The sequence below is a fragment of the Mustela lutreola genome, chromosome 14 (genome assembly GCF_030435805.1).
Source record: "Mustela lutreola isolate mMusLut2 chromosome 14, mMusLut2.pri, whole genome shotgun sequence".
NCBI classification, from domain to species: domain Eukaryota; kingdom Metazoa; phylum Chordata; class Mammalia; order Carnivora; family Mustelidae; genus Mustela; species Mustela lutreola.
The window spans coordinates 51,935,864-51,954,906 of NC_081303.1; the positions used below are offsets into that span (position 1 = coordinate 51,935,864).

Sequence of the window (19,043 nt, forward strand, 5' to 3'; positions counted from 1 at the left end):
ACTTCAGCCTTAGCCAAAGACACTGTAATATTTGATCTGAACCATTGTTCCAAGCATCTGGCAGGGCTCAGACAATTTGCTCACAGTAGCCAGCCAGATTTCTCAGCAATGTAAATTAGATTACATCCATCCTTTGAACAGAAACATTCAGTGATTTTTTCCCCATTGTTTTCAGAACAAATTCTAAATCCCTTCCCATGACTCATGCACCTCCTCTCTCCATTTCTCTGATATTTCTTTTAGAATTCTTCACCTTCTCACTACCATCTAGACACCTTGTCCCCAAGAACCCTTCCCAAGCCTTTCCACTATTTATCTGCTTCGGAGTGTGTTTCTTGGCCTTTCTCACGACCCCCTCATTCTCACCGTACAAGTCATAACTGCAATGCCACTTTCTCAGAAAAGCATTTCTTGGCTGCTCTATCCAAGTTGGATTTTCTTATTACTTTTTATTTCAGAATTATTTTGCATTTTTTTCTTCATAGCACTAATCTCAAGCTACTTGTTTTGCTATTGTATTTCTCCACTGATTTATTGTTTTTAGTCTGCTACTCTTACTAGAAGGTAGTTTCTACAAAGGAAATGTCTCAATGTGACTTTTGTGCAGCTATATTCCCATTGCCAGGAAGAGTGGCTAGCACACAGCAGCTCCTCAATAACTATTTGTTTAATGAAGAGTTGAGTGGGAATAGACAACCACACATGACACAGGCAAAATTCTAAAACAAGGCAAAACGTGATGGAGGAGGCAGTTGTATGTACAAGTTAGAATGTGACACACATGGGATGGAAACACTAGTGTGTGTGAAATAACATGGAGAAAAGCAGAAGGAGCAGATAATTTGGGCTGGGAATGACTTGACAAAACAAAGGGAGATAAGTTTACCTGACACTTAAATGAATAGAGAGAATTTCTCCAGGATAGCAAGGTAAGTAAGAATATCAGAGTAAGAGAAAACAGTTTTCATATTTGTAAATGTGGGCAAGCATCTGGTGGGTTGGGGACCTCCAAGAAATCCAAAGTGGTCAGCATCACAGGTCATGGGGACAAGATGAGGAAGTTGCTTCTCACGAACTAAAAATATTCACAAGCAGAATGATCTCTTTTGATGTATCATTTTTTTTTATTTTTAAAAATTTCTGATTGCCTAAGAGTTGAACTTGAGCTATAATAGATTTTACAGGAAGCGTGAGAAGGGTAAGTAAAAGAACATCTCTTCAAATAGATATTCTAAACTTTTTTTTACTCAAATCAGCAAATGGTGACTTCACTTTCATCATGTAAATGAATGAATCTCACAAAAGTTTTTCATAACTTTAGATCCAATGTGTTCATCAGCCGAATATATTTTATTGGGTGTGTGTGCTTTGGGGTTTGGGCGGGGGGGCAGGTGCAGAGGGAGAGGGAGCGTGAGTCTCAAACAGACTTTGCCTGAGCACAGAGCCCAACACGGGGCTCAAAATCATGACCCTGAGATCATGACCTGAGCCAAAACCAAATGTACAACTCTTAACCAACGAAGGAACCTAGGCGCCCCTTGGGTGGGTGTGTTTTAATCATGTACTAAATCTGGAGGTAGATACTCCAAGATTGGTACTGTGGTTCTGTCAGAAGTTCCAATCTTTTGCTCTACTGTTCTCAGCAAGCTGGCTCTTATTGTCAAACTTGTGTTTGTCAGGAACTGTGAGGTCTGATACTTCACCCTGCTTGCAAAATAAGTACAGTGGACCTTTGAATGCTTTAACTGTGTGGGTCCACTAACATACGGATTTTTTTTTTCAGTAAATATAATACAGTACTGTAGTTTCTCTTCTATATGGTTTTTAAAATAACATTCTTTTCTCTAGCTTGATTGTGAGAATACAATATCACATACAAAATATGGGTTAATTCTGTTTGTGTTATCAGTTAAGTCTTTTTGGTCAACAGTAGGCTATTAGTAGTTCAGTTTTAGGGGAGAGTCCAAAGTTGTATGTGGATTTTTGACTGCGTGGGTGTCAGTGCCCCAACCCCCTGCATTGTTCAAGGGTTAACTGTAGTTACCCCATCACAGCTCCCAGCTGCTGGCAGAAGGCACTGAACTCCTGGATCAGAGACAGAGGAATTTATTGGTCTTAGCATACCAGGTGGCATGAACTTCACACTCACAGTGTGTCCTGCAAACCCTCAGAGCTTCTCTGGAGTAGGTCAGACAGATGCTCTGCACACACTCAGGTTGTGTCACAGTCGAGTAACCCCAAGGTAGGAAATCCCAAATCTTATAAGTAGACCGGCACCAAACATGCCCAACCTTTGTACTGGAGGAGGGCATTGGCTTTGCTATCCAAGTCAGAAAACAAATATGCCCTCTTGTCCAATGGAAATATTGTTTCTAAGTTTCAAAACAGTTTGCCATGCAAACATTTTTGAAAAAATAATCCAAAATGAAAGCTGTCACAGTAGGAATAGAAACACCATGGAGAAACACCAGTCTGGTGTTGCAAGAAGTCTACCTTAGCTCCAAAATCGTGTCTTCGCACAGGTCTGTTCAAGGCAGAAAGGACAGAGCAATGTAAAAAGAGCCTTTTTCCTGTACCTTTTTTTTTTCTTTTTTTTTTTCCTATTTGCAATGCTAGTCTTTTCAGGGGAGATGCCAGGAGATTTTTATTAAGATTCTTTGACCAGAACTGGATCACATATTTACTTCTAGACTAAAACCTACCAAGCAGGAAGGGAATTTATATGCTGGATTTAGCTCAATTGAGATGCATCCTTTAAAACCGGGTATAAGGCCTTCTTCCATTGAGAAGATGCCGCCTGCTAAGTACATCAACTGTGTTCTTTTGGTAAGGAAGCAGCAGGAAGAAGGAGGAAGAAGGGAAGATAACTCTTGGGCGATAATAATAATAACAAGAATAAAAAATGGATCACACTTGTAACATTTATCATGAGCCAGACATCAATCTGAGGACTTACATTATAGTAATTAGTGTTATACCCATAACATAAGTTATGTTACACCCCTAATGGTCTCATAAGCTAGGTTTTATTTTTATCCTGACTCTACGTGTGAGGAAAAATTGAGACATAGTAATTTACAAAGCCATGCAGGTAGTATGTGGTGAGGTTTGGATTTAAATTTTAGTAATCTGGCTCCAGAATCCAGGGATTTAAATACAACACTATGCAATTACCTTCTGAACTGCAATAAAATAAAAATAAAAGCCCACATCTGCACATTGCATAAACATGCACTAGCTTTGTAGACAGTCAAAAAACCTGGTAAAAATCTTAAAGTGGAAATCAGCTTAACACATTCAAAACATGATTATAGGAGCAGTTAATGGCATGAGGTTGGATAAGTAGACAGGAGCCAAATCACACGAAGGCTTGAAAGCTTAGATAAGGAAATTTAGATTTTATATTTTAAATGATGAGCAGCTATTTGGGGAACTTTTTTTTTTTTTTAAAAGATTTTATTTATTTAGTTGAGAGAGAGAGACTGTGAGAAAGAGCATGAGAGAGGAGAAGGTGAGAGGGAGAAGCAGACTCCCCATGCAGCTGGGAGCTTGACGTGGTTCTCAATCATGGGACTCTGGGATCATGACCTGAGCTGAAGGCAGTCGTTCAAACCAAATGAGCCACCCAAGGTGCCCTTGGGGAACGTTTTTGATGACAGATATGATTTTTAAAAATGCGCTTTGAGGTTTTGTTGTCAGTTTACTTTTTTTATAATTATGGTAAAAATATATGTTCATAACAAAAACTGTCATTTTAACAATGTTTAAGTATAAACTTCCATGGCATTAATTAAATTCACAATGCCGTGTAAGCATTACTATTAATATAGGTTTTGAAAATTTTTATCAGCCCAAACAGAAACTCTGTACCGATTAGGTAGTAACTCCTAGTTCCAACCTCCTCCCAGAACCTGGCAACCTCTAATACACTTCCTGTCTCTATTAATTTGCTTTTTTAGAAAAAAGACATTTCATATAAATATTTTATAGGAATCACACACTTTTTAAAATTTTTGTGTCTGGCTTATTTCGCTTAACATAGTGTTTTTAAATTCATCATGTTGTAGCATGTATCAGAACTTCATTCCTTTTTGTGACTGGATAATATTCACTGTACACATATGTATTTTGTTTATCTGTTCATCTGTTAATGGACACTTGGGTTGTTGCCGCCGTTTGATTGGTGTGAATGGTGTTACAATAAATACTGACATATAATCATCTGCTTGCGTCACTGCTTTTGGTTCTTTTAGGTATAGACCTGGGAGTTGAAATGGTGAGTCATTTGGTAATTCTATGTGTACAGTTTTGAGGAACTGTCAAACTTCTTTCCACAGCACCTGTGTCATTTTCAATATCCACCAGCAATGTCCAAGAGTTCCAATTTTTTTGAGGCACCTGGGGGGCTCAGCTGACCGTCCCACCCTTGATTTTGGTTCAGATCATGATGTTGGGGTCCTGGGATCCAACCCAGAATTGGGTGCACTTAGGGAGGAGTCTGCTTGTCCCTCTCCCTCTGCTCCTTCCCACTTCCCCTCAAATAAATAAAATTAAAAAAAGAGAGTTCCAATTTTTCCATATTTACCAACAGTTGTTTCTTTCTCACTCCGCTTCCTTCCTTTTCAAAAATTCTAACCATTCTTGCAAGCATGAAGTAGTATTGAATTGTGGTTTTGATTTGTGTTTCCTGAACGAGCAATACTGTTGCGTATCTGTCATGTGCTTATTGGCCATTTGTGCATCATCTTTGTAGAAATGTCTATTCATGTCCTTGGCTCATTTTTCAAATTGTTTGTATTGTTTTTGTTGAGTGTAGGAATTTTAATATTTTTGAACCTTGAAACCTATTTAGTAATACACTTTATAAATAACATTTTCCCATTTTGTGTTTTGTTTTTTCACTCTCTCGATTGTGTGCTTTGATAAACAAATGTTTTTAATATTATTTAATGATGTCCAAATATCTATTTATTGTTGCTGCTTTTCCTGTACTTTGGAGGCATATTTAAGACGCTATTGCTAAATCCGAGGTCATCCAGATTTGCCCCAAAGTTTTCTTCTAAGACTTTCGAGTGTTCTACAATTTAGACCTCTGATACATTTTGAGTTGATTTATGTATCTGGTGTAAAGTAAGGGTCCAATCTCACTCCTTTGCGTGTGGATATACAATTTTCCCAGGATTATTTGTTGAAATAATGTTCTTACTCCATTGAATGGTCCTGGAACTTTTGTGGAAAATCAATTGGCCATAGTTGGGAGAGTTTATTTCTAGGCTCTCAATTTTATTCCATTGGTCTACTTGACTATCCTATGCCAGTACCATACTCTTTTAATTATTATAGCTTTATAATACATTTTTAGATTAGGAAGTGAGAGACTTCCAACTTCGTTATCCTTTTTTGAGATTGTTTTGACTGTTCAACTCTCTGGAGATTGCATATGAATTGTGGTTTGCCACACCACCAATTGTGGTTTTAGGATTGGCTTTTACATTTCTGAAAGTTTGCTCTTGGGAAATTGGTAGGTATACATTGAATCTCTGTATTGTAATGGGTAGTGTTGTCATTTTAACAATGTTAAATATTCTAATCCAGAAACACGAGGTGTCTTTCCATTTACTTAGGTCTTCTTTAATTTCTTTCAGTAACAATTAATACTTTTCAGTGCACAAGTCTTATGCCACCTAAGTTAAATTAATTTCTAATTATTTTAACCTTTTTGATTTTATTGTAAATGGAATTGTTTTCTTAATATTATTTTTGAGTTATTCATTGTTAGTGTATAGAAATACAACTGATTTTTATGTGTTGATTTTGAGTCTTGTACTTTGCTGAATTTCTTTTTTTATTTTTTATTTTCAGCGTAACAGTATTCATTATTTTTGCACCACACCCAGTGCTCCATGCAATCCGTGCCCTCTATAATACCCACCACCTGGTAACCCGACCTCCCACCCCCCGCCCCTTCAAAACCCTCAGATTGTTTTTCAGAGTCCATAGTCTCTCATGGTTCACCTCCCCTTCCAATTTCCCACAACTCCCTCTCCTCTCTATCTCCCCATGTCCTCTATGCTATTTGTTATGCTCCACAAATAAGTGAAACATATGATAATTGACTCTCTCTGCTTGACTGATTTCACTCAGCATAATCTCTTCCAGTCCCGTCCATGTTGCTACAAAAGTTGGGTATTCATCCTTTCTGATGGAGGCATAATACTCCATAGTGTATATGCACCACTTCTTCCTTATCCATTCATCCATTGAAGGGCTTCTTGGTTCTTTCCACAGTTTGGCGACCGTGGCCATTGCTGCTATAAACAATGGCTGAATTTCTTTATTAGCTTTAACAGTTTGTGTGTCTGTGTATTCATTATGCTTTTTTTCTACATAAGATCATTTCACCTACAAATAGAGATAGTTTTACTTTTTCCTTTCCAGTTTGAAAGCCATTTATTTCATTATTAAGCCTAAGAGCTCTGGTTAGAACTTCCAGTACCATGTGAAATAGGGTGGTGAGTGCAGGAGTCCTTGTCTTGTTCCCAAACTTAGGGAAAGGCTTTCAATCTTTCACCATTGAGTATTACGTTAATTTGAGTTTTTTAAATGCTCACTTTTATTGCTGCCTGGAGAATGGACTGCTGGGAGTAGAAGCAGGTTACTAATTAGAAAGAAATTGCAGTGTTCATTGCTATGGTGGAACAGATGAAAAAAAGTGGGGCAATTCGGGATACGTTTGGATATTGGATGACGGGACTTCCATCATGACAGGGTGGTGGTGTGGCAAAGACATTGGATGTGCACTGTCCCATACAACATCTATTAGTCACACGTAGCTACTAACAATTATAAGTACTTAAAATTAAATGAAAATCTAGTTCTTTCTTGTATTAATCAAGTATGTCATACTTTAGTATTCTATTATATCCCCAGAACTTATTCATCTTATAACTGGAGGTTTCATCCTTTCTCCCCATGTGACTAGTAGCTATCATCTCAGAGAATGGAGACAGAACCAATCTATAATTACAGAAAATTCTATGGACAGCACTATCCTAAATCCTGCCTGTGTGTTGGTATCTGCTTTTCTTCCCTTTCCAGGGATAAGAAAGAGAAAATAGAAAAAGAAACGAACATTAACATTTAGAGAGAGAAATGTACTTTTCTAATTGTAACATACTTAAATCAACTAGCATTGAGGCAAAGTTAGATGCATTTGTTTATGTCAGAAGTTCAACAGAATACATTTGTTATACATGAATATTCTTGACAGTATTTTGGGGCAGACAATATAGTCTAATGTTTAAGAAATTATGCTATGAAGCCACGCTTATTAGTAGTCTACCTCAAATTGTGAGGTAGACTACCCTCTTCCTGAGTTAGATCTTTTATTCTCCCTCCTATAGCAGTTTTTGATCCTCAAAGACCCAATTCTAGGGACACTGGGTCCAAAAAAATCCTTAGGGATGATATTGGGAGATTCTGTACTTCCCGTTTTAAGTAAGGCAGGTTAATGAAAGAAAGGAGGAGAAACAGAGGTTAGGCAAGGATTATAGTAACGGCCCTCTCCATCCTACTGGCATACCTGTTGGGTATAGATTTTTCTCCAGTCCAAACAGGATGGGGTTACCAGCACACACATACACAGTCATCGCATCCCCCCTGTGAGCATATAACTTCATAATGTTGAGCTCTTCCTTTCCAGGTACTAAGGCGGAGACCTGATCTGTTCCAAGAGTGGGGAAAGCAGCCGCCACATCAGCCCGAAGCTTTCTCCTGCAGAAAGCAAACCAACAGGTGGCATGAATCCTGCCTGGATGGATTTTAATAAATTCAAAGGACTCTGGAGGACCTACTATAAAATCACAGGGGCCAAGGAAAACTGGTTTATGATGCCCTATATATGGTATATGATGCCCTACTCTTCCAAAACATCCTATCCTCTTTCTCATTCAATGTCTCATCTAGTTTCACATATTCTTGGGGGCAAGTCTTTCCATTTCACAAAGGAGGAAAACTGAGATCTAGTGAGTAACCAAGTTAGCCTGACTAAAAACTCAGCCTTGCCCTCTGCCCCACTCCTTTCTCTTATCTGCCTCGCAAATCTGTCAGCTTGTGGTCAAAAAGCTATAGGAAGGTACCAGGAGTGACAACTAGGGAACACTGGTCCCCAACTTCGCAACGTGGTACCAGCATCAGCAACACTGTGCACAGACAGCAACACTGTGTAACAGACGCAGTTCTTAAAACGCGTCCCTTGGTTCTCTCACCCTCCATCCGTCTCTCCTGCGACAAGTAGATCCCTTTTCTCCTGCAGTCGTAGTTCGGTGTCCCATCGGATTTTTCCTAAGGGACTCGAAGCGCTGTGGAGGGCGGGCCTGTCACTGTTCGTGTTTGCACCGCCCACACCTTATCTAGCCGCAGTCAGGAAGCGCTGGCTGGATTGTTTTCCTTTACTAGCCTGGGAGACACGCTAGGCCTGTGCTCCGTCTTCGCCCTCAAAACGTGTCTAACCCCCCCTGGCTCTCCGGGGTCCCATCCTGGCTGGACTTTCCCCGGCCTCCACCCAGGGCGGCAGACCCAGCTCAGAGAGGGCTGTGGGCCAGCCTGCACTGGGAGATGTCTGGGTGCCTGGTGGGCGGGGCGGGCCCCTTCTCTCCCTCCCTGTCCGACCCCTTGATGGCCGTGTTGGACTTGACCCGAAAGGCCTTGGCAAACATGTCTGCTGGAGTGACCTGGGGGAGGCAAGACGCGCACAGAAGCCGGGGGCTGTCAGGAAAACCGGAACGCGGCGACTTCCCGACTCGCAGCCCTGTGCGCAGCCATGTTGCGGCCCAGCTGGAAAATAGGCTCGGCTGGAAACCCGGACCACTCAGCTTCGCAGCTACAGGCGCTGCGGGGACCGCGGCCGCCCCTAGTGGCAACGCCGGGAACTGAGCCTGGGAGGGTGGGGCCTGGAGAAGGCAGGCGGATTCCCGCTCCATCGCTGTCCCTTGGGCTGGGCTCTACGCCTGGGCGAATTGCAGGCGCCTGCGGGTCTCTAGTGATGGCAGTGGCGACCAGGATGACTTAGCTTCCACTCCGTTGGTGTTGCGTTCTGCCAGACCTCGCCAGCTCCTGTTCCATTCAGTTTCAGTTCCACAAAATTAATGGAGCTCTTGTGTTTTATTAGGTTTTCAGGTCTCTCGAATAATTTTCTTGAGGGCTTTTATTAAAGTCTTTAAATTTTATTGCACGCTAGAGGTCTCAGGATTTTCTCATTGTTTTAATTTATGTGGCGTGACAGTAACTAACAGAGAATCCACCCTTGTCCTTGGTTTGCCCCGCATGTTATGAGCAGAAAACTACAAATGATCTTCAAGTCTATTTTAAAATATTTTTGGCCACTTTTAGATACATTTTTCAAAGCTTTATTGCTTTTTGTGTTCAGGCGTTATTTGGAGAGGGGAGTTTCCAAAACTAATGAAACAACGTTGCTTATTTAAAAAAAAAAAATCTGTGAGGCCGATTAGTTTCAAATTATGGTTTGGCTTCTCCCTATCGATGTCACGTGCCAACGGCTTTTCTTACTGAAACTCTTGCATTCTCTGGAAGATGTGGCGGTAATACTTACCTCATAGGGATTCCATTAGAAACGATTGAGGTAATGTATGTGATAGGTTATACCGTCCTTTGCAAATTTCCAGTAATATATTTAAAAACTCTAGAACAGCGTTGAGAGAGAGTGATGGTTTCCCGGCAGGGGGCTGCTGTGCACACCTGGGGTCCTGGCCCCTACTTAATCAAATTTTGCATATGAAAAGTTAAGGGCAGAGTATCCATCCACCAAGAAAAAAAAATCATAATTACTTCTTTGGATGACACAATTACACAAAGAAAAATTCCACATTGGCTGTGCAAAGATGAGGCCTTCCACAGTGTCTGCCCACCACCACCATTCTTGGAAGGACCCTGAATCCTACCTAGGGGCCCCCCTGCAACTTGGGCTCCTCCTACACTTTGGAACCACCAGACCTTTATTTTGAAGTATCCCAGCCATGAGGCCAAAGTTGGAGGACCCCAGAAGAGGACCATGCCCCAGAACCTTCTCCCTTTGGGCCCAACTCCAGCAACACTTGGGTGAGGGATGATGCCAGACTGTGTTGTTGACTAGGTCCATTGCAGCACAGCTACTTAGGCAGCCTCTGCCCAGGCAAATGACGAAGGTTATTCAAGGGGATATTAGAAATAGATACTAAAAATAAATAAACCATAAGTAAATACAAAAATGGCAATGTACAAAGGTGTAACACCATCTCCCTTCTCTATAAAAAAATGAGATTAATGAACACTGGAAAGATGTCAGAAACCAATAAAAATATAACTTTATGAAATGAGGGAACAGATATGATGAAAGTAAGATTACTCTGCATACTTCTCATATTACATTGACTTTTGAAGCATGCAGATGTTTGGGGCGCCTGGTGCCTCAGTTGCTTAAGCCTGTGAATCTTGGTTTTCAGCTCAGATGATACTCTCTGGGTGGTGAATTCGGGTCCCACATCACAATGGAGCTTGGTGTGGAGTCTGCTTGAGTTTCTCTCTCTCTGCCCCTCCGTCCTTCCTCTCTCTCTGAAATAAATAAAAAAAATCTTTTTAAAAATGTAAATGTTTTTTTATATATATTTTTAAAAAAGTTTATCTCAAAAGAGAGAGAAGTGAGATCTACAATTGAAAAAAATGCTAATGCAAATAATTGTAAAACTCTATTAATTTGGTCAGTGAACCAATCAGAAGTAAGGATTATTTCAAGTCATTTTTTAAAAAAGATTTTATAATTTATTTGACAGAGAGAGGGAGATCACAAGTAGGCAGAGAGGCAGGCAGAGAGAGAGGGAAGCAGGTTTCCCACTGAGCAGAGAGCCTGATACAGGGTTCAGTCCCAGGACCCTGAGATCATGATTCATTTTAAAAATCACTGTTTTGTAACCAACAATGAAAATGATTAATTATATGCTATATTGATTACAGGTTAAGTGTTATAAATAGATTCCACAAGCATTAGGTGAAAAGTTTTGGAGAAATAGTATATATATACTAATATATAAACTTGCCAATTGTAACTTGCCAATTGTAATGATAACTTGCCAATTGTAACAATGTTACTTTCAATGTGAGAAAACTGGCTGTTGCTTTTATTTCAGATTTAGATAAATTGACTCTATTGGAAACAGCCAGTTTCTCATTCTAAGAATGCCACTGGATTTGATGCAAAATGAAGTAATATCACGTTAAAGTATTTTTACCTTAATTATAACTTTATTTTCATCTAAAATTTTCATGGTTTTGTAAAAGTTAAAAATGTTCCCAGTCAACTTATTTCAACTAATAATGTTGTTTGAAATGTATGAACATAAAAATTGTATTTCAGACTCTTGTGGTTGAATGATTCCAAAACCCCCTTGAGCAGCAAAATCATGAGGATGTCCTTAGACTTAAAGATCATTATCAAAAAGGTCCTCATAATTCTCCACATATACAATCTTACTTTAATATATTCTTAATTTTAATTTTAAAATGATTTATTTACATATTTAAGTAACCTTTACAGCCAACATAGGGCTCAAATTCACGACCCTGAGATTGAGGGCACAATCCATTGGTTGAGCCAGCCAGGCACCCAAATAAAATAACCATCTTTATTGTAGTTCAAAGGTGATACAAAGACAGAAAACATGGAAAATACAGGTGAGCATTAAGGACTTAAACACCAACTCTTTTTTCTTTTTAAAATTTGTATTTATTTATTTATTTTTCTCATTTTATTTATTTTTTTAAATTTATTTTCAGCATTATTCATTATTTTTTCACCACACCCAGTGCTCCATGCAATTCGTGTCCTCTATAATACCCACCACCTGGTACCCCAACCTCCCACCCCTCTACCACTTCAAACACCTCAGATTGTTTTTTAGAGTCCATAGTATCTCATGGTTCACCTCCCCTTCCAATTTCCCCCAACTCCCTTCTCCTCTCTAACTCCCCATGTCCTCCATGCTATTTGTTATGCTCCACAAATAAGTGAAACCATATGACAACTGACTCTCTCTGCTTGACTTATTTCACTCAGCATAATCTCTTCCAGTCCCATCCATGTTGCTACAGAAGTTGGGTATTCATCCTTTCTGATGGAGGCATAATACTCCATAGTGTATATGGACCACATCTTTCTTATCCATTCATCCGTTGAAGGGCATCTTGGTTCTTTCCGCAGTTTGGCAACCATGCCATTGCTGCTATAAACATTGGGATACAGATGTCCCTTCTTTTCACAACATCTATATCTTTGGGGTAAATACCCAAGAGTGCAATTGCAGGGTCATAGGGAAGTTCTATTTTTAATTTCTTGAGGAATCTCCACACTGTTCTCCAAAGAGGCTGCACCAACTTGCATTCCCACCAACAGTGGAAGAGGGTTCCCCTTTCACAGCATCCCCTCCAACACGTTTCCTGTCTTGTTAATTTTGGCCATTCTAATGGTGTAAGGTGTATTTGTTTTTAAAATTTCTTTTCAGTGTTCCAGAATTTGTTTATGCACCAAACCCAGTGCCATGCAATAACTGCCTTCCATAATACCCACCACCAGGCTCACTCAACCCCCCACCCCTTTCCCCTTCCAAACCCTCAGTTTGTTTCTCAGAGTCCACAGTCTCTCCCACTTCTAGTTGCCCCAACTTACTTCTCCTATTCATTTCCCAATGTCCTCCATGTTATTACTCATGCTCCACAAATAAGTGAAACCATATGATAATTCTCTCTCTGCTTGACTTATTTCACTTGCATAATCTCCTCCAGTCCCATCCATGTTGCTACAAAAGTTGGGTATTCATTCTTTCTGATGAGGCATAATACTCCATAGTGTATATGGACCATATCTTCTTCTTCTTTTTTTTTTTTTTTTAAGTTTGGCAACTGTGGCCATTGCTGCTATGAACATTCAGGTACAGATGGCCTTTCTTTTCACTACATCAGTCTCTTCGGGGTAAATACCCAGTAGTGCAATTGCAGAGTCATAGGGAAGTTCTATTTTTAATTTCTTAAGGACTCTCCACACTGTTTTCCAAAGTGGCTGCACCAACTTGCATTCCCACCAATAGTGGAAGAGGGTTCCCCTTTCTCCACATCCTATCCAACACATGTTGTTTACTGTTTTGTTAATTATGGCCATTCTAACTGTGTAAGGTGATATCTCAGTGTGGTTTTGATTTGAATCTTCCTGATGGTTAGTGATGATGAACATTTTTCATGTGTCTGTTAGCCATCTGTATGTCTTCTTTGAAGAAGTGTATGTTCATGTCTTCTGATCATTTTTTGACGTGATTATCTGTTTTATATATGCTGAGTTTGAGGAATTCTTAATAGATCTTGGATATCAGCCCTTTGTATGTCTTCACTGTAGAAGTGTCTGTTCATGTCTTCTGCCATTTTTGACATGATTATCTGTTTTGTGTGCGTTGAATTTGAGGAGTTCTTTATAGATCTTGGACATCAGTCCTTTGTCTGTACTGTCACTTGCGAATATTTTCTCCCATTACGTGGTTAACCACCAACTCTTAGCCCCAACATTTCTGAATTCAACTATAGTTATTATAAATATTTTATTGTACTTCCTAGCAATCATTGTTCTATAAACATTTATGTGGAATCAAATTATACTCTGTGTGTGTGTGTGTGTGTGTGTGTGTGTGTGTGTGTATGTGTGTGTCTATACTTGATATAGGATTTTTTTGGTCACTTTTCACCTTATAGTATGCGAATGATATACCCAATTAGATTCTAATTTCTCTTTATGATTTGTTCAAATTTTTATGTGTGCTAGATAGCCATCTTGTAGATCTTGCATTTCATCATTTGGTAGATAAGCAAAAGTAGATAATAACTACTGACATCTTATTACTAGTGTAGGTATGAAATAGTTAGGCTTTTATGTATTTTTGAAGTGAAATTACCTTAAAGATGGAAAAAAGCATTTTCTCCCATTTCCTCTGAACAGAGAGTCTCAGACAAGTCCCAGAAGTTATGGAAGAAGCTTTGAGTAAGTTAGAGGGAAAGATGGGTAGAAGTAGGCACTGGAGTGATTGGATCTAGTTTCTTGCCACAAGTATTTTATGAGTAGAGCACAAAGCATTTTGGTTGGCCAAGTTTTAATGAGGTGCTTTTAAGAAGTGATTTCTTCATCCCTCTGATTATCATCACATTCAATACAAATTGTGATTTATGAATATAAGAGAGTTACACAATATTTGAAAAAATAAGCTGAGAATTGGATTGAAAATGAAAAATTCTGAGAAAATGTACATATTTTAATTTTAGGACTGCAACTTAATCATTGTTTTATCCACATTCAGGATATAACAGTTTCCCATCCTGACATATGGCTCGGAATGTATGTGCTGGTGTCTTTCTACGATATCCACGAAGACAGTCAAATTCAATCACATCCCCTGTTGCAGAATAATGCATTTTTGTATCATGAGTCCATCGAAATCTTATATTCTGTCTTCTCATCATTTCTGCTGATAATCTACAGGGCTCTGATATAAAAAAAAGAACATAAAACATTGAAAACAGAATTTCAGACATTCAAGTAGAATCTTCTACACAAGTCTAGGGCTTCATTTTCAAAACCTTTTCAAACCAATTCATTGGAAGACCACCATGTCCATTTTAAACACTTTAAATGATGAATGATGTAAAATGAGATATTATTTTTAAGCTGTGATAATTAAATGTTATAATCAAAGATTCATAGAATCTATGAAATCAAGTTCTTTCATTAAAGGATCTTTTGCTTGAACAAGAGGGTTTTTCCCAACTTTATTTCATTACACATTAGTATTTGGTAGTCAGCATGCAATGAATGTTTGTTAACCCATGACAAGTCTATTAATAACAGCAAAGCATCTATTATACTGATTTTCCCAGGATCCATGAGAATAGTGAAATATTTACCTAAGCATTTTGGTGGTGTTGACCACTTTCCATTTCTGCATGTTACGGTCCTGGGTCCCTGAAGTACATAGAAGTCAAGACATTTGTACTGTACTGACGATCCTGGAGCATATACTGCTAGTGGGAATGAGGTAATGTCTCCATTGTCAATAGATGGAGGAGACACACATTTACCACTAGGTTCTAAAAAAAAAATTGATTTATTGAAAGACCAAAGAAAAACAGGTTAAAATAAAGCAAATAAAAAAACAATATCAAGACTTGTGATTTCTGCTGACAGAAGTGATTCATTTAAGAAATTTCATTTTATTTTTTAAAAAAAGATTTTATGTATGTATTGAGAGAGAGAGTGTGAGAGTCAGGGAGACAGAAAGAGTACAAGTCAAGTAGGGGGGGTCAGAGGGAGAATCAGCCTCCCTTCTGAGCAGGGAGCCTGATGTGGGGCTCCATCCCAGGACCCCAAGATCATGACCTGAGTAGAAGGCATACCCTTAAACAATAAACAATGTTTAAGATACAGTCCTAAGGTTAAGATATGTCTCATTACATATGTTACAAAAAGGTGTAACATTAAAATAACCAACTGAGCCACCCAGGCACCCCCACTGAAGAAATTTTAATCACTTAAACTGAGAATCACACTTTTAAGCCTTTCCTTTTATCCCCCATGAGAGCATACATAAAGCATTAACAAATATGTGTTCTTTACCATATTCTGGTGTTAAAAGTGTTTTTCCTACTGAATCAGTACTGGGCAGATGGATAGCTAATAGGAACAAAGAAACTTTCTTGTTACATACAACATACTGCAGTTTCTATTGGATCTCTAGTCCTTGTTTATTGATTGTCATTTCTATTACAAAAGGAACATCGACTTTGTTAATTAAAGTGAAAGAATTACACATTTGTATAATGGGAAAGGGAATTTCAGGCTTGCTGTTCTGGACAGGATGAGGTAGAAAACTTTGTGCTTATTCCTTCTGCTCAGTATCACTAAAAATTCTGAACATATTATAAAGACCAACAAAAGAGATTGTGAAGGATGCAGAGAAGACGTCGATCTGATCTGAGGCCGTGGTATTCAAGGAATCATACTGCAGTAAGTTGTTTGGGTTTTCATGTTGTCGCCTATGGATCCTGGACTGGGCACTGAAGAAGACTGGAACCAGAAATGAGATCAAGTTCAGGGGAAAAAAGTCCCAAGGATTGCCTGCTGTCTTCTGAGACAAAGGAAAACAGAGCATTTATTTCCAGCAGATGTGTCTTTAAAGAATTGCTAAAGGAATTCTTCACATATCAGGAAAAAGATAACAGAGCAAAGATTGAGACTTCACTAAGGAAGAAAAAAACAACAGACTGAAGAAATAAGGGTAAATATGATGGACTTTCTTTTTCCTAAGGGGTTTGTTAGGTTTGGTGTTTGTGCAACATTATATCACTTGATTTGGTGCTCAATATATGTAGAAGAAATACTCCAGACACTTATGTTTGAACTGTGGGGAATGTATGGGTGCCTGGGAGGCTCAGTCAGTTGGTTAAGTGTCCACTCTTGACTTTAGCTCAGGTCATGATGTCAGGGTTGTGAAACTGAGCCCTGTGCCAGGTTCCAAACTGGGCGTGGAGTCTGCTGAATATTTTCTCTCTCCTCCCTCTACCACTCCAATCCCTCTCTCTCTCTCTCAGTAAATAAGTAATAAATAAAATAAATAAAATAAAATAACATGTGGGGTGGGTAAATGGACCCTAAGTGGAAGTAAGTTTTCCTCATTTCACTCGAAGTGGTAAAATGTCAAAACCAGGGGGAGACGTGACAAGCTATATATCTGCATCTTAATACATCGAGCAACCACAGACAAAGCTCTACAAAGAGATCTGTGCCAAAACAATAAAGACATATCAAAATGAGATTATTTAAAAATGTTCCAAATATCCACAGAATTGGCAAAAAAGGAAATGAGTGAGAAACAGAGGAAAGAAACAGAAGGCAAATAACAAAACCACTGACAGCCCTTAATCTATCAATAATTACTCCAAGTATAAATGGTTTAAATTCTTCAGTTAAAAGACTGAGCATGGCAGAGTGGACACAAAAACAAGAGCTGACTATATGGCAACTAAAAGAAACTAACTTTAATGTGAAAACATACATGGGCTCAAAGTAAAAGACTGGAAACTATATATGCCAGGCAAAATTTGATTTGAAAAACAAGCAGATATAATATCTCCTCCTATAATACTTCTATCTCCTTATAATATCTCCTCCTATAATATTTCCATAACTCTAAATACTGGAGTGTCCTATGACCAGGTCCTTAGAGTTTTTTCCTGTATATATGAATTCTCTGGTTGACCTCAGCTAGAAACCTACATTTTTATAGTCCACATGCTGAAGAAGCCCCAATTTATATCACATTCCATGATATGCCCCAGCTGCAGATTGATTGTGTGTCTCAAAGTGAAATAGCCCCCGTCCCCCAACATATGTTTAGTACATTTATTCCTCAGGAAATAACTGAGATTCTTAACACTTAAGATAGAGAATTTTCTGGGCGCCTGGGTGGCTTAATTGATTAAATGCCTGCCTCTTGATTTCTGCTCTTGTCATACTCTCAGGGTCGTAAGATAGAGTGTTGGGCTCCACACTCAGTGTGGCATCTGCTAAAGATTCTCTCTGTCCCTCCCCTTGTTCCTCCCTTCACTGCTTACACTCATGTGCTCTCTCTCTTAAAAAAAAAAAAGAGAGAGAGAGAGAGGGATAAAGAGAGAGAGAAAATTTTCCATGACTCCAACTGTCCTAAAGTGGTCAAATCTTCCATAAAATAAATATATATTATCACTACACAGTCCACAGAAAGAAAAAAATTGAATTTTAAGCACCACCATTTTATTTAAGATGAAATAAAGATTCCATAAGAAGTATGTCACTATATTTATTTATATTGACATATTTAGTCCCTAATATAGTCTCTAAAACCCGAGGGGAAATAAGATACTTTACCTGCACACTGAGGCGGTTGTGACCAGTACCCGTCTAAACATGTCACTTCTACTTCCCCAAACAGTTCAAAAGGTTCGGTGCATTCATAACGTGCAGTCTCACCAGGTAGATACCTAGGCTTCTCATCTAGGATAATAGCATTTTCCACTTTGGGTGGATTCTCACAGGAAATATCTGAATAGAAAGAAAAAAATAGCATCTCTAACGTAATGATCATTTAGAGTAGCAAATCAACGAACAGGATAAGAGAGATTTAAAATCAACAATTTGTCATGAAAGAGTGCCAATTTAGGAAATTTACATATAAGATTGAAGAAAAGGAGATAAATATCTTTTGGTAAGATTTAAGCTTGTGTGAAAATGAGAGTTTTTCTGGACATTTCCCATTTTTAGTAAAATCAATATTACAAATTATATAAATTCAATATGAGTTTGTACACCACAAGAAAATAATAATAAAAAAATCATTTGATGCCAAGTTTTGGCTTGCAATCATCCTGTTTATGAATGTGATTTTAGGCCCTTAGAAAAATAAACACGGTAGGCACTTCCTTAGAAAATAAATGAAGAATTAACACACTTTAAACAGTATTAGAGTTGAAGGGACAAGATGATTAATTGAAGACCCAAACAGGAGATGAGGAAGAGAACAGAAAAATACATGTTTAATTTCTAAAAACATTCTTCAATTATAATAATTATTATTTTTTGCCAATGCTGAAGGACATTTCAATGAGAATTCAAAGTGTAATTCACTGGTGAGATTCAGGTGGGTGTAAAGAAGAATAGGCCACAGCTACAGTTCCTAAACTGGAGCACACATTGAATCCCTTGGGAATTGTTGAGACACTTACAGGGTTGCAGCCCCAGAGCTTTTGACACGACAGGTCTGAGTGAGCCAGTGAATTACATCTGCATTTCTAACAATTGTCCAGAAGATGCTGATGGGGCTATTCCAGGGACCAGAGTTTGAGAACCACTGGGCTCAGACTAACCAATGAGTACACAGTTTCATTCCTTTATGTTAAAGCATAAACCTTCTTTGACCTGGCCTCAA

General features: G+C 38.6%; 1 protein-coding gene and 1 long non-coding RNA gene across 8 annotated transcripts in view; one reads left to right on the top strand and one right to left on the bottom strand.

The window, feature by feature from the left end:
- Positions 1-19,043, top strand: part of LOC131814438 (uncharacterized) — a 225,072-nt gene that overhangs the window by 12,932 nt on the left and 193,097 nt on the right. The window lies entirely within an intron of this gene.
- LOC131814432 (complement factor H-like) overlaps positions 14,164-19,043 on the bottom strand; it is a 35,648-nt gene continuing 30,768 nt past the window's right edge. For 5 of the 7 annotated variants that reach the window (XM_059145358.1, XM_059145357.1, XM_059145362.1 and 2 more), the window contains 3 exons: positions 17,987-18,160; positions 14,989-15,171; positions 14,164-14,570 (listed from right to left, as the gene is read on the bottom strand). In XM_059145358.1, the coding sequence (XP_059001341.1) occupies positions 14,371-14,570; positions 14,989-15,171; positions 17,987-18,160 (557 nt within the window). In that variant the 3' untranslated portion in view covers positions 14,164-14,370. Of the gene's footprint in view, positions 14,571-14,988; positions 15,172-15,800; positions 16,148-17,986; positions 18,161-19,043 lie in introns of those variants that run through there. The other 2 variants (XM_059145361.1, XM_059145360.1) reach the window with 2 other exon arrangements.